Raw genomic sequence first — 26,921 nt, 5'->3', positions numbered from 1 at the left:
TTTAATCATTTGCCAAGAAATAATTAATGATTCATATCAAAAACTTTATGAATTCTAAACTTTAAAATTTTTCCAAATACATTTTATATGTAACAATTCATGTAGTCAAATGTAAAAGCATAACTGTAACTAAAATAGCTTTGAAAATAAGCAGATTACTACTTACATTTTTTTAAATTTTTCATTAAAAATGAGTACTTATAATAATGATAAATTTAAACAAAATTGATTATCTGGTACTAAATTTTTATTTTTTGCCAAAATAATCTTTATTTAAATACTTAGAAGAAATTAATTAATGTCTGATTTTATAACAGTATTCATAATTTATCATTCTTGTCATTCTTATGTTTGCTACTAATTTAGAGAATAAACACATGTACAATAATTTGTTTTACTGCAAATCGCTTTGGCATAGCACAGAAAAGTCATACTGTTCGGAATAAAATATTTGTATGAAGTAACATTCTAATTACAATTTATAAAATACTCCACAAAATGGGGGAAAAAATATTTGTTTTAATGGAGTTAAAAAACAAAAAACAATGTAAAACATTAAGTTCTATCAATAATAGATATAAGGCATTTGTGAGAGTGATGTGGCTGTTAGATTCCCAGAGCTTTAGGAATGAAATTTAAAGTAAAAAACATTCATCTTAACATATCTAAAATTACATTTTATGAATAAATAATTTAATATTAATCATTTCATTTCTTATTGTAATAAAAAAATGAATTCTTGGTTATCAATTGCTTACTTATACCACATGACTGTGGATTGTTACAGAAGAAAGATCATAGTTTGGATATTGAGTTTGTTTTTGAAGTTTTCTTTTAGATGTATTGGAAACAATATAGAACAGTAATTCCCAAACTTTTCTGACCCACCGTCCCCTTGGTTCCACAAACTTATACCCAATGCCCCTAACCCATTTTTCCTTGGTGAGAAAGGCTTGAAAATATTCTTAAAAAACTTTTTTATGAAACTCACACTGTGTCCCCTTACTGTACTGTACATTATTTTCCAAATCTCAAAACCATTAAATGCAATATTTCTTCTTACCCATTTTAGCAGAGGAAAGAGAAAGGTTGTCACTGACCTCAACCCTTGCCTACAGTCACTGTTCAGTACACCCCTGCTGCCCACTTGCTTCTTTTTACCTCCTAGATTTATTTACTGTCTACAGGAGTCAGTAGTGCCCAGTTTGGGAACCACCGATCTAGAATATTTGTCTGGAGGGTGCCTAAGAGCTGCTTAATTTTTATTCATTCTGATTGTAGTTTTTAGATTCTCCTAGATCACTCCCAGAACAAAATCTTAGTTATGCAACTGTAAAGCATTAGGTTTTTATGCTTTCTATTAAAGCAAACAGTTTTTCCTATTCTTCTATTTTCTTCAAAAATTAATAATAATATCTGGATTCTTGTCATATTGTATTAAGATCAAAATTAATTTCAAGATAATTTTTTACTGAAAGTATATATTTATTCTAATTCATTTTAAATATTTTATATTTACCTAATAACAAAAACAATCTTTTGTTTGTATACAAAATAAAATTCAACAAGAATTAATAAAGGAACTAATAAATAAAAAAATTGTATAAGATATAAAATTTGTCATTCCTATTCTAACAAAAGTAAAATTTTTTTTAATCAAAAATCATATGATTTCAATGCTAAAATCATTTATTCATTTATAAACATTTTAATCATCTACCATTTACACTTCATTTTAATTAAGTATATAAATACATAAATCATACCAATGCTATGTTTTAACCACTATTTCCATATCAAGAGAAATCAGAAATTTTTATTTTACTGTAAATACTGTATATTAGTTGCTTAAAATGCTTATAATCTTTGTTATCTTAAAAGAAATGATTATATTTTACATATGGTGACGATATTTCATTCTATTACGTAAATGGAAAAACATATTACTTGGTAAGGAAATCACAGAAACGCGAAAGTGACTTACTCTATCTCCCCTATGACATCACAACTATATTTTAGTGAGTAAACACGAAATTATAAGGAAAAAAAAAATAAACTTTATCGTTAGTTGCATTTAACATTTAATAATGTAATATATTATGTAAAAATATTAAATCAGACAGTATAATGAAATGATTGATTATTCTAGACAATAAACGATAGAATAAGGGTCTGTCCATAAATGACGTCAACACTGGAAGGGATGGAGAGGGTTATGACAAATCGGACAAATGGGAGGGGAGGAGTTCATCGTCAGTGGACGTCCGTTTATTTCATTAAAATTTATGTATTTTATTACATTTATATCAAAATTTCTTCTATGTTTCATTTCTACTTAAGGTATCTAGCATTCATAGACTGATAAATGTTTTAAGGGGGGGTCGAATTTTATTGGACATCCGAAGAGGGGAGGGAGTTATGAAAACTTAGAAAAACCGGGACGAGAAAGGGAGTGGGAGGGGAGTAAAAAATTTCAAGAAAAACGCGGACGTAATTTATGAACAGACCTCAATTAGAAGGATGTCTGAAAGTTAGATAAGCTTAGCATTATATAATACAATGCTAAGCTTTTATTGATATTGTGATTTTAAAAGTGATAAATTTCGTAACAAATAAATGACAATATATATGCATTGTAACTAAATTATAGATTTTATCGAGCGTTAAAATTCAAATTATACTAAAAAATGACAATAATCATGTTCTTTTATGTGCCTTGCATTCTAAAATATAGTAAAATGACCAAAGATGTTCAAATTAAACTTTATTAATTACATTATTTTGAAAAAGTCAACGTTACGGATAAAAAATGAAAATGTTTCTAATTCGATTGATTGATTCGACGAATTAACGCGAGTACACATTGCAGCTTTATAGTGGCCACAAGTCCATTACGGGAGAACCTGACTGGCAATGGGGGTGACAAGCATGAGTGAGAGACAGAGATAAGAAAAGAACAGGAAAGAAATTCATATAACTGCTACTTCTCATCAAAATTAACGTTCGGTTAGTACAGGGGACAAATGGCATATTCACTACACTGTAAACAATAGCCTACTAATTTTCTTTTGATACAAAAAAAAATTAACGCAAATTTTTATCACAACATATTTGCATTTATATAGGCCTATATATACACCTGTATATTATATTATTTATGGATTATTTGTCCACTAATGATTATAATATAATACTCTCTTATCGCTGTGAAATTCTGGTTCCAATCCATTTCGAACCTTCGACATATTTTGTGTGTATTTTCAGAGAGAACATCATTAGTCATTCATGCTAATTTAATTCATTGTCCACCAAGCGTACGCATAATGTATAAAATTAATGTAGAATAAGTAATCCATACTGTGCTGACATCTAGCACCAGAAATCAATCAATCAGGCATTAAGAGTAAGTTATTCGAAAATTAGAAAGACTGCCAGGAAGCCTTGTAACTTTAAGTGCGTTGGCTACATATTAAATCTGAATAGATATAGAGAGAAAATTATAAATGAAAATGAAGAATAAACTTCCAATGTAGTTTCTATAAAGTTCACAGCTGTTCAAATTCTGTTTAAAAATTTTTCTTTTTAACAATCAAAAGAGAATATTCTGATGAATAAGAAGATATTGCTCATTCTGTGACTAAATTTGAAACATTTTATAATTAATACAAAGTTTTTTTTTATCCTCTTCTTTAGAGAATCTAGGAAAATCCATATTTCACATATGAAGAACGAATCTTCGCAGCAAACGTATCGGAACAGATAAATTTAATTATAATTAATGTAATGTACAATTTACTGTATTTGTGATGAATTTAATAATTTATAGGACAGACAATAAGATTTCTATTCTAAAAGATCAGAGTTCTATTAAATCCCAGTGAAATTTAATATTGGTAATGTAACGAGGATTAGAGTTCGCTTTATTATTTGGGGTATGTAACCTTTTTGGGGGGAATATCAGAAGTACATTATAATTATACTAATAACTACATATAAGTCGACTCCCGTATAACACTGTTGATTTTTCCGTTTTATATGAATTCCATGATGTACGAGTCACTTAGATTTTACAAATACGTGTGCCGTTCACAGCCCGCCACACTTATTTGTAAAATCTAAGTGACTCGTACAACATGGAATTCATATAAAACGGAATAATCAACAGTGTTATAGGGGGGGTCGACTGTATTCTTAAAATGTTACAATGCTTATCTAAAAATTATTACTTTATTGAATTATATTTTCAGCAGATTGATGTTAGTGAAATATAATTGGCTGACTGATTACTTGCGCGAGGAATCAACACAATTTAAAGCTACATTCAACCACAATTTAATTCATTACCGGCGAATGAAACTCACAATGAAGTTGGTCAGCATGGGTATGATATGGGATAACAATATCTCTAACCGCAATACTCATGATAAATTATGAGAATCTGAATCGGGTTCGAATCTCGATCTCTACGACAAGCGCTTTACCACTCAGTAGTCAATCATCTAACCGTTATTATAAAGAATAATTTATGGAATCGGCTGTGATACTGTTCGAAATAATTTATAGTAATAAAAATTGATTAGGGAAATAGCGTATGAATGACAACTTAAATAACATATCATAATGCATATCATCAATAATACTGTAGGAAAAGGAAAAAAAAAATTAAACATACAATACTGTATATAGTTAAAGCGAAGCTATATTGTTCCCAACAAAAATAGCAATTTTTGGAACTAAATAATCCGAATATTACATATACTTTTTAGCATTTAAAGCGTATTCATATATATACTTCGAATGCGGTATGTTAAATGCCATGTAACTGGTGTAATTTATTAAGCAAACGGAATACGACTGTGTATACAGAACGCTATTTTCGTTAATTAATAATATAAATGTGAAAGTAAACAGCTTGTGTCCAATGAGTTGTTTACCTTCTGTTGCCAGATAGATTTATAAAAAGTAAAGCTGAATTCCTCGAAATTAGCCCAAATTATTTTTAATTTGATCCAAAAAGTAATAAGTTGCCAAAATCTAGTAGCCCTACAAATATCTCAATCTGCTACTTGTAACCCAATCTTGCAATTCCGAAAACAAACCCTATTTTATGAAATAAGAGAAAAAAGAAATAGTCCCTGGGTAAAGTGACTCCCAAAAATGTGTTACTGTAAAAGCGAAGTCATATTGACCAGATTAGAATTGTTCTTGGTCTATTGTTCTCTTATAGTATAGAGGCACTTTGATCTAAACGAATTAACATACTCTCGAATAGAATTTTCACTTTTCCTTAACGAGTAAATCTCTATATACCCGGCAGAGACTAAAGTACAGTTACTAACCAACGGAATTTCGAACTATCCGAGTTCGAATTAACGAAGATTTCCTGTGTATATATATTTTCAAACTGTCCTATATTAAACTATTTTAGATTTAAATATAAAATGAAGCAATGCAAAATTTTTATTATGACTGATAAAATCGTGAAATTATTTTAATTTTTTTAGTAATGAATTGAATATGTCAGAATCAATATTTTTAATGTTTTTAAATAAAATATTCAAGAATAATCGTTAAAACACAAATAAGAAACAGAAATGAAGACTCGCTGCAAAAAATTACGAATTTATTTTCAAACTGTATGTAAATATCTAAATAACATTTTACCTCTACATCTTTTTCTCCCTACTTCACTCTGATTCGATTTTTATTCCCCTTTTTCTCCTTCTTTAACGATAATCATTATAGTTGTCACGACTATAATTATTTTTTTCATTTCTATACACTCATCTTATAATTTGTTCTCTTGTTATTAAGTTTTTCCCCCCCCTGCCTTATGTTTCAGAGACTAATGTTTATATATAATTTTTCGGATTATAACAGTCAGTACATCATTTACTTTTTTAAATCTTAATGTATTTATCTTACAACTAATGTATTCTGTAGTCAAATTTTATCTTTATATATATATTGCAATTAATGTTTATAACTTATTTTTTTATATATAATATGGATGCATTCGGTAATCCTTATCAGAAGACATGAATCAGTATTGCAATTATCATTAAATGATATTTTTTATGTAGTTTAAAATACAATTTAAAGTAATTAGATATATCAGATTTTTTTCTGATGCAATTAAAAAATGTAGTCAGCCATATTGCATGATATTTCACTCAATTACTTTTTCCTTCTGTTTTATTTCCATATAAAACAGTATCAGAAATATTTTTAATGATGGTTATAAAAATAAAAAAAAACCATTACAAATTATGAAGTCAATTAATATAATAATACAATAAATAAATATTATTATTATTATTTTTAATTTAAACGATATTTTTAATGTATATCTTTGCAACGAAAGCCATTAATATCATCGTCTAGTAGAGATTAAATGACTCTTCAGACAGATTAACAACTTTACTAAATGAAATCTCTTGGTTATGATATTTTAAAGAAAAATTAAATTTGTGTATTAGTTAGAGATGGAAAATAAAAAATTATATGTATGATTATTATTATTACGATGTGTAAGATGATAACATTTTAATAGTTGAAAAGAGATTCAACGAATTAGAATGTAATTGCCATCTCCGAAAAAAAAAAAAATTTAATACTTGTTAACTATTTTTCAATTTAACTAACAGTGTAATAGATGCATGATTTCTCTCTCTCTCTCTTTCTTTTTTCATAAATTACAGCTAAAAATTTCACGTCGATCTCCTATTTCTCTGTTCTTTAAATGATGATATAAGAATTCATTACATCCTGCACGTTTATAATCCATAATTTGTTAAATCACATTCGAGACAATTCCAATAAAATCATTATAAGTTGCAGTCTACAGTATATTAAACTAATATCTGCCTAAATACGAGCAAAGAATCTATTAATTTTAATTTTTTTTAGGTTATACGTTTCTCACCACCTTTTATATAATTGTTCAATTTCTGAATATTTTCCTTTCCATAAAGTTTAAAAATTCCTCGAAAATATATATCTAAAATGTCAGTAAACTTAAAAAATATATATATCTGTTTCTAACATAATAATCAAAAATAAATGCTTTTAGTATAATCATTTTTGATTATAATTAAAGAGAAAACAAACGTAGAAAGAAAGAATTGTAGATTATTATATTTATTATTTAAAATAGTAAGTTACATACATTTCAATACAAAACGATAAGTTATTTTGCAATTACTATCGAAATAAATAAATGTTATTTGTTATTAAAAGGGAATTTCTGTATGGAGAATACAATGATCTTTATATTACTTAAGTGGATTGTAAGTTAAGAATCGAAAACAGCTGCGAAATCAATATTGACAATGAACTTAACCAAACTTCTATGACTTTCTAATTGGCTCATTAAAAACTAAAAACATTCCAACTTTTAACGAACACTCAACAAACTTTGATTCTTCTGTTCTCTATACGATTAGAATATTATCGACTGAATAATTGATCCACATATCCACCAATCGCTCCTTACGGGCCTACAACTACCTCGACATTTGGAGAAATAATTTGAACGACTTCTGATTTCAATTCCTATTGGTTTATTTGAAAGTTTATCTCAATAAATAATTTCTATCGACTAGAGAGAGATATGTGAACTTCGTTCATGATGTTTACATACTACTGTCATGGATGATTTCTTAATTATAATGGAGAAAGAATTCTTACAACTTTATTTCCTCTCGTAATTCGTGAATTGATTTTATATCTATCTTTATAATAAATAATTATCAAGCTAAATTCGTGAATTGATTTTATATCTATCTTTATAATAAATAATTATCAAGCTAATTACCCATTTTTTGTCACGGAGACACAGACCTCTTTTCAAAGTATTTTTCTTCTTCCAAAATGTATGGTAATAATGAAGAAGAAGCGAAAATTACGACCTCTTAACCGAATACGTTTTTAATAAATACCCGAAATTTAGTAACAAAATGTCTTGATTACGTGCACTAAATTGATTCAGAGTACAATTCAATTCGTTCAAATGCTTTTTTTTTTCTTTTCTTCGGAAGCATCTATGAATAATTCACTGATATTCAGAAAAAGAGATAGAGAAACGTGTAAGTTATTCAGAAATTCTGCTACATATGTTGAATATAAATATGCAATTTTAGACCAAGCAGTATGCTGTGCGATTCGACTTCAACTCTTTTCCATTTCAGTTTGGAATAACTCGAGACTGATTTACACTAGCTAGCAAAGGCCAATACACAGAGAACACGTAACTAACCGGCAGCGTGAGATGGATTGAAAAAGCCCAAATTTCTAGAGTTATGCGGAAAAGTAAAATAAATTCTCGGCCATAACATTATTGTTATCGGAATAAAACTTTTAAAAAAAGAATGAATGAGTACTTACGATATTTCTCCAAAAGGTGCGAAGGCGTCTTTCAGTTGCTGTGTTTCTATTTCCGGACTTAAATCACCCACGAAAATGTGGTAGTGTTCTACGAAAAGATAAAGTATTAATGACACATCCTTAGGATTTCAATTTCATTACGTAAGATTCATAGCACGCGTTTAAAAATTCATCAATACAATAATTTCTATTAATCAATTTTGGAATATAATGTTAATCCTTATTCTACCAACTTAACAAACAAAATAATAACAATGTAATAACACGACGAAACGTTAATATCAAAAGATGTTTTTATCTAAGCGTATGGAAGACAATAACGCAGTAAACATGGTAATACATGTTTAGATATGCACTTATTTCTTGTTCATATAAATTTGATTTATTTAAAGGAAAACTAAGAACAAGATTTAAAGCTCTTCATAAGTGCTTTTATCATTCATAACATTCATTATAACGGAGAGTAATAATTACCTTAAGAATAATACCCCGATCTTACATGCATATGCAGAGATTAATTGTTTCGTATCGTAAAAGAATTTATCAAATAAATGAATATCATTATTTATCTTTATTTATTATATGTACAATATTTTATTTAACCTTATAATATATATATAAAAGGTTCAAAAATCATTTAAACGTATTTTATTTTTGTGTGTTTCAGATACAATCCTGTAATCTATATAAATAGCAAATTAAAGTTAGAACGGTGTTTTTCTTTTACAAAGTTAGAGAAAATGTGATTAAAACATAATTAAATCGAGTTTATAGTTAATTAATTAATTGCAATTTACTATATTGCGAGTGGTTAACTGATTTTTGGGCCACCCCCGTAATTTCTTCTGTAAGAAATCGCGTAACCTTATTCACGAAATTTTATTTTTTTTTTTAAATTTATGCTTATTAAACACTTTTCAAAATCCCAAATTAAATTACATTACGAGACATCTTAAGTATCAACAAAACGAAATCGCTCATACGTAAGTTCTATGTAATTATTTATTAAATCAATCAAAATTAAATAAAGAATTTTAATAAAATATAAGTATTTGACGTTATAATGAAACACGATATAAAGTACTGATTAACATAAATTAAATAATAAAAAAAAAAGTTCAAATAATAAAATATAATTTGTATAACATACTTTATATAAGGAGGGGGGAGGAAATGAAAGTAATCGATTTCGTGAGAACACGTGGCAAGTTCTCAACACATTTAGGTCTAATTTGATTAAATATCCAATGCGTTTAAAATAGAAAAAAAAAGAAAAGGAAAAAAAATAAATTAATTCAAATATTTCTTTGAACATTTTCAACTAATTTATAAATCGTAATAATAAATTATCGCATAGCATTATANTATATATATATATATATATATATAATAATAATAATAAAAAATCCTTAAGTACTTATAAAACGTGAAAATATTTTACCTGTAAATTTTGACGAACGACCGATAAAGCAGAGAAACAGAAAAAGCACAGATGCAGCTCATTACGAATGTCAAAAAAAATATAAATGAATGAAAATACTGCTATTAACTAAAATAAAAATTACATCTCAACAACGGTTAACATCTAGAAAAATTAAAACTATTATCAAAACGGGATAAATAATGATTCCACCAATAAACTATTGGATTTTTTTTTCTGCCATCCGGATGCAATTTTTGATTTCGACTAGTAGATTTTACAGCGGAGAACTCTCGAAAAGGCTAAAAATTCGACGATTTATGTTGTCTTTTATTCTTTCGAATTCGACTGGCTGATTCTAATTCGGTTTCTAACAGTTTTTCAAATTAAAATCTGAGAATTTGAAAAGAAAATGTTTACAGTTTGCATTGTTGGTAGGGGATTAATGGGAAGATTAAAGTTTCGACGTTATATTTCGATGCCAAAGATGACTCAAACTGGATGAAAAGTGACGGAAGCCGAAAAACGACGTCATAGTTGGGATAAAAAAAAAATCTAACACGATAATCTCGCATGGGACATGAATTGTAAAGTGATGTAAATTCCGGTGGTACGAGAATAAATGTGTCGTTTTTCCATAAATATTTTATCTCGACTCGAAAGGAGAAACGGGGCGAATGAATACAGACTAGTTTGAAGGAAAATATCAAATTTCACTCTACCAATATCGACCAGAAAATGTTTTTTTTCCCCTCCTCACTTATTTTTCTGTATAAAAATTGGCGACCGGTTTAATTGAATAGGCAGATAGCGTCACACTGAATTTCGGATGTACCAACAGGTAAAACTCTCTTCCTCTTCCGAAACTTAGGGACAGTCGGTAATTAACGAACTTATCGGTCTGTGTTAACAGCGATTAATGAGTTACGGAGGTTGTCTCCCGAGTCCCTTTCATTTGGATAGCTCCCGAGTAAAATTATTATGCTTCACGTGAAATTATCGGAAATTATAGTTATCTAATCAGAAGAGAATTACAAACTACATACTTCTATACATTTCGTCTTTTGAATCACAATACTTCTTTCATTTATACAATAATTGATTGAAATTAGTTTGAGATTTTTGCGAGGGGAAGAATTTGAGAGTGTTTAATAAATATTAAAAATTTATTAATCGCGTTGAACTGCGTATAAACAAGATGATATGATTAATCAGATAAAGAATCGATTCTCGGTTATTCGTATTACTAAAATACATAGTGCATTTTTTAAATTCTCTCCATTGCTAGGGTCTTTTTCGTGACACACAATAGGGCAGTCGAGTGATAAGGAACGAGACTCGATTAAGCAAGTCAACTTGTCCACAGAAATATCTGAGCCAACCCGGAATCGAACCCGAATCCTCAGGGCGGCACCTTTATCATCTCTGCCATCCAGCTGTCTTCTTGTTAATTAAATTGTAAATACAAATTTCGTTATATATTTACACGATTAAGTTAATAACGTAATTAATCAATAAAGGTTTAAATAAATTTCAGAATTTTCTTACAAATTATTACAAGCTTAGATATAGGTATAGAGTTTGATTTAATGAATTCCAGTCTTTTTTGTAGCGATCTACACTAGGATATGACGCTGTTCAGAAATATGTTTTGCGATTTCTTAGTCGAGAGATGCCAAATTTAAACAACAACAAACGTATCAAATGAAAAAACACCAATCGATATACTATTTTGAATTCAGCAAAACGAAAATATAAAATAATACTTACTGCTTGTGTCTTGTTTGGGTGTATTTCCAGGTGATGTAGCCCAATTTACCTTCATTTCCTAAAAGAATAAAAAGAAAATATATCATAATTAGTTTTTGCGACTAAAAAGAAAAAAGATAAGAGGAGTATATTAAAAAGGAAAAAAAATATATATATTAACAACCGAGCAAGCATTAACATACTAAATTGTAACAGTTTAATTATACAGTCTTTATACCTTTTACGTGTTTCTCCTGCAGAAGCATCTTCGCGTTCGAAGACGATAACCGAGGAATCAAAAAGTAATTATTGGTTATGGTACACGATTAAGAGGACAGTGTTAATTACATGGGCGTCGATATTAAGGAGGATTTTTCGGCGGTGCGTGGAATTGATTTCGGTAGAGGGAGGGAGAAACGGATGCGGGAAGTAGTACTACAGCCAATATAGGTTACACGCATCTGTGCCTGTTGATATCCTTGGCATACAGCCGCACACTTTATCCATGTTAATAAATGGCGCACTTTTCGAGCTCTATCTATCCAATGCAATTAGAAAGTTTGCTGGATGTGTAAACCCGTTGCCTTGGCAACCGATTTAATACGTCCGAACCAGGCTCAATATTTGGCTATAAAACATTTCAATTTGTCTCTGGTTGGACGGCTGATCATTACATTCGTGCCTTTCCACTCAGCTTCCGAACTCGATATTATACAAGGTAACGGAAAATTCACGCAAGAAAAATTTATTTATACACAGAAGTTGCAAATCTGCTCTTACATCAGTTTACAAAATATTCATCCTTACATTTTCTAATTCGTTTTACGAGATAATAAAAAGATTATTATTTCAATTAGCAAAAAAAAAAAAATAACGAAAATAAAACGTAAAATCTATCGCAATTATATAATTGATTTTAAAATAGCAAAATAGACGGTATTGTATTATTAACACTATTTAAGACGAGAAAAATAGCGTATTTTAGCTTTTTATAAGACCCATGCAAGGTTATTATAATGAAACGTACAACAGTTAACATATAAATAGTATTTTATAAACAGAAAACCTTAATAAATTCAGGCATTTTAATCTTAAATTTAACCTTTAAATTCGAGAATTAAGTGCACATTTCCAACTTATAATTTATAAGACAATTGTTTAAATGCCATAAAAACTAAGAGTAAATTAAACTAATACTTTTTTTTTTTTTTCAAATAAACTAAATCAAAGTTTTTTTCCCCCGAAAAATAACTCATTTGTCGTTTAAATGATTTTACATTACCACAGTCTATCACTAGATAACCACATTATTATTATTATTTTTATAAATAATTTTTTAATAACTGTAATTAGCTACCTTTTAAAGGCATCAAATATGAGTTTTTTTTTTATTAAAAAATCGAACATTAACAAAATTATCGCTTATATCACGGGTATCGCTTTTGGATTAGAACGGGGCTCAGCTGCATTCTGCGAACAGATCATATTTAAGGTTCCTAATTTACAAACATTTGAATAAGAATTGGAAAAGTGAACGGTCTTATTAGTCTTGCTCATTATCATTCGAAATATTATATATATATTTTTTCTTCCAAACGAAATCTACACGTTATTCTGGAGTATTGCGAGAATAAAACTATATCCAGAAATGTTCTGCCTTTTTTCCTGATAAATCCGATAAGTCTCAAAGCGGACGGTACGTGAACAAGATCTATAATTTGATTTCTTTCCTAGTTTATTCGATGTATAAATAATCTAAATAATAAGAAAAACGGAAAAAAATGTTACGTCTCGAACTGATGCTGGCAAATATCACCAATGGCATTTTCCCAAAAAAATACAATCATCTTTATTTCTCAGATGAAAAGAATTTTCGATCCATATTAAATGTATCAAAATTTAAAATCATTTCTAATCATATTTTACCAGAAAATGTTTCGAAATATTAACTGTTACTAGAGTTATAAGCGAGAAATGGTTGTTTCCTGAAGTCTCATTGAAAGTGATTGTTGCTTTAATTTATGATTTAAAATCTGTATGAGTATTTTAATAATCTATTCATCGTTACACTAAATAAATCAACAAATTTTAGTGTAAAAAGGGCACACCAAATGTCTGAAAATGTTCGCAAAAACTTGCGCTTCTGGTGATCAGATATTTAAAAGCTACTTAATCCACATATGATATCGCTAAACACGTATTTCTCTTAGTACATAAGTATAAAAAAAGAGAACAGATACTTTGGATTAATCCCTTCTTTCATCAAATCTTTCTTATTTTCCATATAACACAAACGAATTAATCTATTCGTTTATATGAAGTTACTAAAGCATCTCCAGTAACTCATTTATAACTCCTAATTTAGTAACGAAATGAAAAATAATAACTTTTTTTTACATCTAGTTCGATCAGGTAATTTTTTTTGGCGAGAGAAAAGATACCAGGCTTCCATTTAAAATTAAGAAAGAAAAGAAAAACATTAAACAAACTCTTTTTTATTTTAACAGAAAATACCCATATCATTTAATAAGAGTTAAGTAACAAAGGATTCCTCTTCATCCTCAATTTGTAAAAGATGCGAGAGAGCTAAAAGGGTGAGAGTGATAGAGTAGAGGCGGGTAAAATTTGCATTTGGTGGGGCGAAAAGATGAGAGGAAATGCTCCAGAGTAGCAAGCAATAGAAAAGAATATTTTAGTAACAAAAAAAAATTCCTCACTTAATTAATCCATATGTGAATTTATGCGGGCATAAACCACTTTATGTTCATAATGTATTTTAATTAAAGAAAATATTCTTGTATAATGACAGCTATGTTATAAATTGGACAGAAACATTTCTATTATTATCGAACCGACAAAATTGAATTCGGCGTTAAAACCTCCGCTTAATCCTTCAACGAGTTTGAACATTTTTATAGCATTTTATCTTATTGCATTATAATTATTACATATGCTTTTTATTTTTAACTTTCGAGCGCTATTCGCAGAATCCACTTCAAAATTTATCATGAGACCACATTATAAAATTATTATTTTCTCGTTATCAAAACAAGTATCAAGAGTTAAGAAACTTTCAAAATTAAAAGTTAACTTATCTAAAACGATTTAAAAATTTTTAAGTAATATATAAATTGAAATACCCTAAGGTTTGCCATTCTGGCAAATCATTATCTCAAATGAATGGATCCCAAGAGTATTTCAGATAATCCTTAAATACGGATAATAAAGAAGCTACATTTCATCTAATTTCTAGCAGAAAAAGAAAATTAATTTCACATATAACTTATTTATTGTGGGACATATTAATAGAGCAGTTAAAAATTTATTATAGAAAGGAAGAAGATTAGAAGATAATAAATACTTAAACGAAACAAGTTATACCTTCTACATTTTCTTAACTATTACAACCATTAACATTAGATTAATTATTATGTTATAATAATTGTATAAAACATGATCTCCATTCCACTTAATATAAATTAAAAATAGCTTTCTTAATGTTAAAATTGTGTTTTCTTGAACTTTCAAAGTAAAATTTTCCAGTATAATACGGAATCTTTTATTTTTAAAGTTCAGGAAAACGTATCATCTTAATAAAGTAACTTTTTATAGAAGGGGGGGAAAGGATAAATTATGAGAAAAAGAAATGGAGACGAAGTCGGAAAACGAAAGCAGCATATGTCTGCAATTGGTTATGACGGAGGATCACGTCCCGGTCCTATGTGCATCATCTAATCTTCCATGCTCTCATCTGTTTCTTGTTGTCAAGTAGAGACCATTCATTCCGCTCTCGGATTTAGATAAGGCAGACAGGGACAGACCGGGCCGAACGAAGATAAGGAGAGAAACATGTCTCGGGTGAGATGGCCGCTTCGGCCTATCTCCATCGCCTGGAGAGACTTTAATTACTTGACCGTGTTCGAACGAAACGAGAGCATTAAAAGGATCTTTAGCAAGTCGGCCGAAACCGTTTCTATGTATGGTCCGTCTGTCCTCTTCGCCGGTAAAATATTAAGGAGTACAAGTAAAGCACATTAGGGCTGCGCCGCTTGTTTGTCTGGGGCCAAGTTCGTTGCAGCTCGTTACGTGTGCTTCGACTAATTAGTGGTAATCAATGGTCGAACAGTTGCGGAATAAGTTCATGAATGTAAATCGTTCCTTAACACCGCAAACTATCTTTATGGGCACAACGCACACTCATTGTCTCTAATTAAAAAAGAAAAACGGCACTCCTTCCTAATCTAGTTCGTTTACCAGTTCCAATTGTCATCGCTTCTCGTATCCTTCCAATCAAAGTAAGCACTTACAAATTTGATAAAAATCTACCGTAAAACACTACCACTTGTTCTAAAATTATAACGCAAATACTTCTTTTACCCGTTTATTAAAATAGCCATTTAATAAGATATATTTTTAATAACATTTATTCAATTAAAAATGAGGTATTTTTAAGATGGCGAGATTTTGAATCATCAATTCTTTGCGCCTTTTCTCTCCTTTCTCGGCGTAACCATGCCAAATATTGAGTCTTAATCGGATTGCCCGGAAAGCGATACCCATCCAGGCTAAAATAAGAGGAGAAAGTGCCAACCGCGATTTTCTACACCCCACATAGATTTCGGAAATACGGAAAATAAATCGTGCCGCTGTCAAGGGTTGAAATACGAATTCTTTTCCACCTTCCTCGTTGGATCGGATCCAAAAAATATGCTTTTTTACTTGGAAGAAAATTGCATCCATTTAAAGCAAAGATTGTCTTATAATCTAAAAAGAATACTGCTAAAAGAAATGTGATTATAGAGTTAATTCGTTCAAACAATCGCTTAGAGCGGAACAGAAGAAAATAAATATTTAAAGACACGCTGTTTTTAACCAAAGTTTAAACGAGTTCCTTTGACCAGAGAAGTGACACAACATCGAAGCCAAGTTTACTCTGCACATATAATATTTAGGAGTCGGATAATAAAATAAGAGGCTACACAACTAGTCGGGAAGACTGCAGCCAGGAATTTGTCAGGCTAATGGAGCGAGCCGGCCATTACGCCTGCACGTCTCTCAATATGTAAAGTGCAGCATTGCTGTCATGACAAAATCAATGACCATGCACGTAATGCTTCTATCAATTTATATTTGGGTATATGTGCTAATATAAATTCCTCACGGAGTTGGTTTTTTGGAAAACGTACCTTTAAAATAACAAAAAAAAAAAAAAAACGTAAGAACGACCGATGAAAGTAATAACGGCTATTAGTTAACAATAGATAATTGTTTGGCAACTATGCCTCGAAGGGTGCTCATCCTTTATGTGAACGTGCTTCGCTCTTCAATAATTCTCTTGTTTTTTTTTCCAGCTCTTCCTTATTAAATAAGTAGGTTGCATCTGTAACCAACCAGAAACCACTTGGCGAATGTAAATTACCAAAACTATTATTATTATTTTTTTAAATCTTAAACAAAATTATTGTTTAAATTACCATCCTTCACAAAATTATCACTTATTAACTTTTAAATATTTCTCAATTATAATTTATTTATTTACAAAACTGAAAAAAGAGCAGAAAAAGAAACTAGAAAAGTTTCAAAATGGAAATGATTCTTCCATACAACATATTCAGATAAGTTTCCTTCTCACTCTCTACCTTGTCCATCGATCGATATTTTACTCAATTACATTCTGGAATTTGCAGTAATGTACAGTAATGTATACTCAAATTTATAATCTGTGTTTTAATTATCCTGGCAAAGATAATCGAACAAATTACAGCATAATTTCCTTATAAATTTAAATTTCTCAGTCAATTTTAACGAGAACTGCAACGTGTACTCATTTACGAGAAAATTACAATACCATGAAAAGGTAATAGTAAGAAACTGATGTAATCAGAATATTCCGAAAAAAAAAAAAAGTCATTAAGCTTTTCATTATTCAAAAGCTGGCGAGATTTTCATCATTTAAAAATAAAGGAAATTAACAGGTTTCATTTACACTACAACAAAAATCACAATAAACTATTTAACCCGTTTGCTAAATCGTGTGCCAAGAGCACCTACTATCATATGTAAAACTCGGAAAAGTTAATCATGGATAAAGCTTTTATTCGCTAATGTTAGATCTCGAAATAAGAAACATTATCGCAGAACTGCCCATTTTGGTGATGGTGGCGAATCCATCTGTTCTTTTGTCTATCTCTTCCGATAACGAATAGACTACTGCGTATATGTGGATGAAAGCAAACAACTGCATTGACGACGGAATTGCATGTCAAATCAGAAGAAAAAAAAAAAAAAGATTATTTGGGTCATAGCAAACCTGGAAACCCGAAGGTCGTTGTATACTTTTAAAACGGCGGTATAAACAGTGATTAAGGATTTAAGATTAATTTTTTTTTAAGGCGTTTACTCTAAAACAAAATCTTTCGGTTAGATTTTAGTAGTTAAAATTAAAATGTGATTAGTAAAATACCCTCAACGCCTTGGTATTGTAAAGTTACATTTTAAACTTCGTTTTAACGATACCACTTATCTTTGAAATAAGTATTAAAAATCGAATGTGTTGCTAAATTGTCTTACACAATAAAGAAATATAGGCCTAGTAATGAGCTTTACGTGTAAGTTTAAGCTTTTCAAAGCCATGCGATGTAGTGAATATAGTTTGCAATGCAAAATCGCACATTTAGTAATTAACAGATTGAAAAATTCTTTAGTTTAACACTTCTGGAGAAGATCTGTTTACGAGTGAATACTCGTAAACAGATCTTCTCCATAAATGTTAAATAAAATTGGTGCTTTATAAGAGTAACACTACTTAAGAGAAGGTGTATCGAATCCGATTATATTTCTACATCAAATGACAAAATATCAGTAAGAGAAGGTAAGTTCTCTAGTCAGTGTTTAGTGCTTAAAAACTTTTAATATTTTACTGTATGTAAAGTATTTGAAGCTTTACATAAATTACGAGAGGACGATTATCACCTTATTCAATGAAACATTGATGCCGTATGCCATTCTTGGCTTTTGAAACGTAACTAAGGCTAATCTGTGCGGATTGCATTAATTGATGACCTTAATTATCGTATTACATCTGGAAGAAAGTCAAGTTTACGGCTGCAAAATGAATTACGTTCATTGTTGACATTATGAGGTTTGTTGAGGGAATCAATCTTCGCAAGATGAGAGAGAGATATAACTAGAAATGCGACTGGAGCAAATAAATTACGAAACAAATTAAGCTTGAAAGAATCAAATTAGAATAGATAAAAGCTATGACCTAGATATCCGGACCATAAACGGAGAAGAGAAGCAGAAATTACGATTACAACTTGATTTCCGTCAAAAGATAAAAGAGCGTTAAACAGCTTATAGAAGAATTGCAGCGTGTAGCATATAAATCCTTTTCGCTGAGAGAATTAGTTAATTTCTTCGAGAGAAGCGATTAAGAAAATATACCGAATCTAACTCCAAGCTAAAATGAAATGTTAAAATTGTTTCCGATTTTTCATGGCGAAACTTTTATATATTAAATTTATCGAAATGCCTTCGCATCCGAGCAACGATTCATAAAAGATCTGTTCAATTATTTGATGCTTTTCCTCGACATCTAAGAAGAAATGAAAGAATACATTCTAGTATAAAACATATACGAAATAAATAAATAAACAAATGAATAGTTTCAATTCTTCTATTTTTAACAATTCAAATATTTTAAGAGAAAAAAAGGAATAAAATTCAAATATCAAACGTCGAGAACATCAAAAATAAAATATGCAAAATAGTCAACTCCATTGATTATATCATAGATTTTTTCCCCACCGTTTCGAGGCGCATCTCTTCTAATGTCACAACGAAATTTCTCTCCAATAAATATACGTTCGTTTTAACATTTACATTGATAAAATACGTAAATACAAACTCCTAATATTTCTTTCTCGTATCTCCGAGCGTCAGCATCACAGAGCTGAAATTTCAATCCATAAAATGAATTTATTATTATTATTATTATTATTTTTTTTTTTTAATTCGGATTACCTTTTCTGTTTTGATTGAAAGAATTAAATGTAATTGTTTAAAAAATCTCAAATACAAAATAAAATAAAAATAAAATAACAGATCAACGATCAAAACAAAGATAGGATTCTGAGAACCGAAAAGCTGCACGTATGCTTTCAGAATTGATTGTAGCAGACTTATTTTTCGAAGTATTACCGGTCGTGCACACATCTGTTAATTAACCCTTTCGCTATCCAGTTATTGTTGGCGGAAAGGAAGAATCAGTGTGCCTCATTATCCTACTAGCGAGAGGTGGGTATTATTCACTCCGATACAACTCTTCAATCTACTTATTACTGGACGAGAGCGCCATAATTAAGGAGCAACTTCCGGACATCCTCTTTAAATTAAAAAAAAATAATAATAAATAATTTAAAAACTTACCAATCATTTCGAATTAAGAAATCAATTTGATATCGAATGGCGAATATAATTTTAAACTTTTTATAAGTTATAAAAATACTGTATAACAAATGGGAGAGTGATGTCAAAGGATAAATTAAAGATAACATTTCTAAAAACTGTATCATATTAATTATAATATATTAAACGTGAAGAGGAACATTACATAGGGGTGGAATCACAGATAGACGGGGAGCAGATGCACAGAAACAGGAAAGAGTTGGTAAGACACAAAGAATAAGGGGACTCGATTGAGGAAGAAAAGTGAATACACCATGCACGGATGACCGTAAAATGATTTTACTTCATCGTTTTAATTGCAAACTCGTGTTAATGTCATATACGACTCACAACTCCGATCATAAACCGGTAACATCTGCCACACTAGTCGTATTAACTGGAACCAGACCCATTTGGCCAGTACATACGCAGTAACCACACTCCGACATTCGATATTTTTTTAAAACTCATTTACTGCATTAAATGCTTTAATTGAATAAATAAAATCGTTCTTTTTGAAGTTAATTTTTCAATTAAAATATTAAAAATATATAAATAACAATTCATTCATTCCGAATCGAAATCCTAACGTCTCGTTCTGCGAAGAAATGAAACTGAACTAAATTTGTGCTAATCATCGGTAGTATTTCAAAATTAGGATCGGATTTACGTAGAAAATAAACTTAGAGACTCATAAAATAAAATTTAGCGGAGGAATAAAAATCGCACATATAGAGCTTAATTAGGATCATGCGTTTAAATCCTAGTATATATTATAAAATATTGTTCGTTCAGAATATACATAATTTGGCCGTTTCTATTGTTATATACATATTTTTTTAAAGTATTCCGAATCCAATAATGTTTTTCAATTTTAAACACCATTCATTCTATTTTGTGCTCACAGATGGAGCTGCAGTACCAAGTGTCATACGAGAAACACCATATTGAGATTCACTTATTGGAAAAAACAGAATTCCAATATCGAACTCGAGATATATTTGTTGGTTAAAAGATCACTGATACAATAATCTCTGACTGCTACATAAATATCACGTGTGCTCTTTATAAAATATTAAGAGGTTTTATAAATAAAAAAAGTATATATAGACCTAAATATATAAATGATACTAAAAAAACAATAATATTTAACTAATTTAAACGCATATATAATTCGTGAATAAAATAAAAACACGAGTAAGAAAATTTCGGATAGGACTTACATAATCAATTCTTGTAAGGAAATTCCAAGTTTTTGTAGAAGGAAAGGAAAAAAAAAAAAAAAACAAGATAGAGGTGCTAAGTGAGCATCTAACGATAAGGCTGGACATCCGTAAAGAGGTAGTGACGTTGCTTGTTTTTATACGGGTCTATCATCCATCAGTGTCGGATGACCAGCCTATTCCGTGGACTGCACTTCCTCTAGAGGCAGCAATGTCTAGGATTTATTTCGGATTTGTACGTACTGCTGTTTATCATCCTGTGTCGTTTTAATGACGTTAATTTGGATAGCGCGGTCGTCGAAATATACCTGTATTCTTCTACGAAAGAATCCATCCTTTAGCGTATTCTCTACTCAAAGTTTGTTACTCGTAGTAGTGTAGGAACAAACGTCTTCAGATTATTTTTCGGCATTGGTAATTTGAAATTTTGGTTCTTTAATTCTAACATTCTCGGTGGGGACGAGTGAGGACCGGAGTTGGAAAAAGTGAGTGGATTTCCTATCAGTAGACGACACACGTTTCCATGACGACGTCCTTTTACACACTGTCCGTTAGGACAAATAATTCTGGGATGTCGGCAGTTATCTGCCGGTGCCAGCTTGTAGTTTTGATGTCAGGTGCTGTCAACACGGTCTCCATTCCTCCGGTACTAGAATTTGTAATGAGAAGGCTTTCACGTCGCGCAAACGCTTTGAATTTTATCGCAAAAAAATCATTTTTCTCTGTAACTTAAACCTGTCTTTGATAAATGGACCGATCCAGCAGTGGGCTCGAAGGGATTAGTGTCTATCCCTTTAACGGGAAAGTAAACAATACGGTCTTCACCGAAAAAATATTATTGCCTTCATCTCCGAGAAGAAGATAAAACTCAAACCATCGTTAGAAAGAACAGCGAAACTACAATTTAATTGACGAATTACGGATCGATGTATTAGCAACGTAGTAATGACTCGACTTAACTTCGCCATTCAAGATAAAACTTAATGAAAGATAATCTAAAATGGTTATCCGGGCGATAAACTAGACGAAGACATCTCCCAAACAATTTCACTAAACAAGATTTTCATAAACATTCCTAAAAGATTTTATTTTCACAATCGTTTCCCCCTTTCAAATACGAGAAAAAGAAATTTATCCGCAATTCTAATTTCATCTCAATCTAACTAGAAGCTTCGAAAATCTTAGGATTCATTAATTAGAATTTTCTAAAGAATCTTGAAAATGAAACTTTGGTCGAGCATCGAATGGCGTAAAAACAGTTCCTGCACAAAAGAAAGGAGGAAGGTTATCTCTTCCAAACCAATAAAAGTCACGTAAACGACGAGTTAAAAATGGATAGACAGGGACTTATAGGGGAATCGGACCCATCCAATATCTACGGATGATGAATAAAATTTACAAGACGGGATCTTTTCTCCGTATAGAAAAAAAAGAAGAAATATACCCGCCTATCAATGTAACAATGTGAGTAATCGATAATCTCCTCATTACCATGCAATGTAGACGGAATGCAAACTCATTTAAGCTAATACAGCTACATAAAGTGCATAGTAATAACTTGGTTAAATTGCGCCTCCCAAATTTAACCTTTCCTAACATTTTTGACCCAGGTGGGCTATTACATCACGCTTTATATTACTCATCCGATTGAAATTCCACAAATTTAGAGGTAGTATTTATGTATTTTACCGATTAAAAGCAAAATTTCTAATGGAGTAGTAGATAGGCTGTTGTTACCTATTCGTTACAGACTACCGAATTGTCTCTCTCTCCCCGCTTTCACTTACACATTTTCGTGCGGAAAAGAAAATTTACAAGTAGATAAGGAAAACGCCTTTTTAGAAAATTCTTCTCGTATACTTGTAAATTTTATTAAAATCAGGTTGCTGGAGAAGATGGAGTCAAATGAGATCCGATCTCCAGTAATAATATTCACTATCGATTAAACAGATGACAAAATAATTATTAAATTAAAATATTGCATTAAAATAATATCGAAAAATAAAATGTTATAAATATACAATTATTATTTCGTTACCAATCTAATAAAAGAAAAGAAAATTAAGTAAAAACATAAAAACTAATTCCTGCAAATTTATATTTATTTCTTATATTAAGAGAAACACGAATAGACTGTTCACACACTTCATGTGATTCAATGCTATAGATTAGAAATATAATATGTAATATATATTATATTTTCTATATTAATATAAAGGGTGACCCCAAATTCAATTAACCATTGTAGAGATTTCAATATTTATTAGTAAACGTGTCTATAACTCTATTTTTTTTTTACTACAAACTATGCAAAAAGAAAAAGAAAAAAAATACGAAATTTAAAATTAATAGATGTTAACTGATTTTCGAACTACTCTAAATTTATATAGTAAATCGTTCTTAATACTTTCCAAGAAAGTTTGTTAGTAATATTTATCATATACCAGTCGACCCCCCTATAACACTGTTGATTATTCCGTTTTATATGAATTCCATGATGTACGAGTCACTTAGATTTTACAAATATGTGAGCTGTTCACAGCCCGGCACACGTATTTGTAAAATCTAAGTGACTCGTACAACATGGAATTCATATAAAACGGAATAATCAACAGTGTTATAGAGGGGTCGACTGTATTTATATAGGCACATAAGAAGATACAACTGAATGAAAACTTTTTTTTAATTTCTTGTCGACAAAGACTTCAATTTAAATAAATCCGATCCCGTTTCCATTCAACGAAATCGTAAATTTTCAGGAACATCGTTAAAAACTTTTTTTTTTAAATAAGTCATTAAATTGAGCAAATCGTGAATATTAATTCCAGAATCTCAATAGCTATAAATGTTAAATAATTCCTACAAATGCTTTTTCTATTTCCTTATTTATTATGCAATTTGTGCCTATTAAAAACGTCGAATGGAACCTACTCTTTTTAATTAATTATCTTACACCAGATTATGTTAGCTTATTATCGAGCGTCACACCCAAATAGTTAATTGTACTAACACAGTTTAATATTATTATCTCCAATAAGCATCCTCTAGTTGTTACTACAAATTACCGTTACTCTTATCAATATAATCGCAACTATAACAATTAATCTTTATTTTATATCATATCACAATTAAAAAATATTAATAAAGTATGCATTATGTCCCATTTTTTTTTCTGTAAAATTTACTCTTATTATGACTGTAGTCATGCTTTAAATTATAAGGTATACATTATATTATATAGCAATTAATTTTTTATTTTATACGAAATCATAATTAAATAAATAAATAATAATAATAATAATAAATATTTTTTAATATAGTATATTATATATTTTTCTTATGTAAGATAAAATTTTTGTTGTTTCAAAATTAGAGAATTATAGCATAAGGAGTCGAGCATCACTTTTATAATGAATAGAATATCAATTAATAACCCTAAAAATTCAGATTATAATTAATATCAGAAAAATCACTTGGAATAATAGAGAAAAAGAAGAGCTGAAACACTTAAAACTATCACAATATATGTCCGTCCAGCCCCTTTAATAAGATCAAAGTAGCAAGCTAACAAACTCTTGCATACATATTAAGGATATCCTGGACACCTGGTTTAATTAATTAGTTGCAGTGTGGAAACCGGCTTTCTCCCAGTTCGGGCCTTCCCGGGGGAACCTCCTTTCGCCAAGTGCCTCACTATCATCACCATTAGCTGCAATCGATACGGGGAACGGTTAATCAACAAATCACCAAAATGAAGCTGAAAAGGAAAACTTTCGCTCTTTCACTCTTCTCTGCCAAATAGGAATCCGGATAATCCGTAACCGAAAAATAGTTGCCGGTATCTGTAGAAAACAAAATAGACGAGGCGTGACTCCTTTATTTCCTCCCTACCAACAACTATATTTCAGTTTTCGAGTTCGATATGTGGCCATTACAGAAGAGATGACGATGAGTTAGTAATTATCAGTAAACGCTATGCTTAAATGCTCTATCGCCTCCAGAATCGTTTTGCGTTTCCGTTATCGGTTTCTTTTTTTTCCTTCTTCCTTCTCGTGTTTGGTATTTTCTCCATTTTTAGGTGAAGGATTTCCGACTAGCGCGCATGACCGATGTATTATTATTACGCGGTGATCTCCACATATGCCAGCTGAATATTAAGCATGACAGAATTATACGGCACTATCGATTAATAAAATAGCATGCAAATGCAGATGAATAAGATTGATCCTCTTTCCAACCGAAACTAGGATAGAAACAGCAAATCAACTAGGATTATATTTATGGGACCGAGCACCTTCCAATGGCATAAATTGGCTTTTAGGTTTACAGAATGTGTCAAAGCGAACGCCTTTTCTAATTCTCCTATGGACAGAATCGATCTCTGGAAAAAAAATAAGCCACGATAATTCGACTTGCGGTGTGAGAAAGAAACAGCAGCTCGCTAATCGCCAGACGACGTTAACACGGGGTTAGTGATAATTTAATTAGTCGGCATTGCGTCTCGACCCCCGAACGAAAACAATTCTATTAAATACGGAAAAGAAAGTGGAGGGGGAAGGATCAATAGAGCAATTTGACCCAGTGAGCTCGGTCATCGATCGAAGAGGAGATGACGACAAAAACAATAACGTTGCGACAGAATCCCGACGATAATGATGGACTCGATGCCGTCGCTTCATTTGACTTTTCCATACTCGTCCATGTCGGAGAACATCCTGTTGCTACATTTTATCTAAGAATCATGCAGAGTCCTTATCGTTTTGCTAGTAAAAATCATAATTATACCACACATTTCTTTTTCATATCTATGGAATTTAATCCCAATAATGTTCCGATGCTGCACTTCATTAAATATGTAGATGTGTATCAGTTATTAACATTACGGATGTATTAAAGATACATGCACTGTCTATATAAATGATTAAAGATGGTGCACTGTATACCCTATTCATTTTTAATACAGTCTATATGTACAGTATAGTGATTTATTTTGGAGGGTATCCTTCGAAGGGAGAAATTGCACGAAGCATAACAAATACTCTAAAACGAAGCATTAAATGTAGGTAGAAACATTTTTTAAAGAACAAAAATCGTAAAACAAATTAATAATTAGTTTTTAAAATAAGTTCAAAAATACGTTTGCTTTTTTCCATTAACGAGCAATTAATTTTTGGATTGGCAAACGTTTCAATTTAATATTTACATGTTATTTATTTGAGGAAGATTTGTTAATACGAGGACAGACAGCTCGATCTTTCAACACGAAAGATCTTTGATATAATTGTTTTATAACATTTATTTATATATCACCATTTAAACAGTGAAGTCTTAATTTCAATCTACTAATTGCAACAGGAATAGGAAATAAAGTGAATAAGAAAGAGGTAAATTGGAAGAGTGTGAGTTGCATCCACTTCTCTAATTTTAGCCGTAACTTCAGACAGACGTCTCGATGACTAATTCAGACCTCGGAAACGAACAAATCGAATAATAATATATATGAGATATTTTTGTAGTAACTACAGCGAATTTCTGTCTGGCAATAAATTCTCAGGAAGCAATAAGAACATTTATGTCAGTCTTCCTCCGCTCCGTAACTATCATTTAGCGCACTCTCCGGTCAAGTATCGAGCTCGTTAGTGGACCAATTCGTGACGTTAATAGCAAGGAAAATTCGCTATTGAGTCAACCGAAGA

At 30.4% G+C, this 26,921-nt stretch overlaps 1 protein-coding gene across 6 annotated transcripts in view; it reads right to left on the bottom strand.

Annotated features, from left to right (window-relative positions):
- LOC111620559 (nucleolysin TIAR-like) overlaps nt 1-26,921 on the bottom strand; it is a 363,479-nt gene that overhangs the window by 72,665 nt on the left and 263,893 nt on the right. For all 6 annotated transcript variants that reach the window (XM_023362491.1, XM_023362493.1, XM_023362495.1 and 3 more), the window contains 2 exons: nt 11,576-11,633; nt 8,386-8,473 (listed from right to left, as the gene is read on the bottom strand). In XM_023362491.1, the coding sequence (XP_023218259.1) occupies nt 8,386-8,473; nt 11,576-11,633 (146 nt within the window). The remainder of the gene's footprint in view (nt 1-8,385; nt 8,474-11,575; nt 11,634-26,921) is intronic.

Source organism: Centruroides sculpturatus, unplaced genomic scaffold, assembly GCF_000671375.1.
Source record: "Centruroides sculpturatus isolate CEXI.00-Female unplaced genomic scaffold, Cexi_2.0 scaffold76, whole genome shotgun sequence".
Classification (NCBI taxonomy): Eukaryota; Metazoa; Arthropoda; class Arachnida; order Scorpiones; family Buthidae; genus Centruroides; species Centruroides sculpturatus.
The sequence above is the reverse complement of the archived record's forward strand: the minus strand, read 5'-3'. Positions and strand labels throughout refer to the sequence as shown.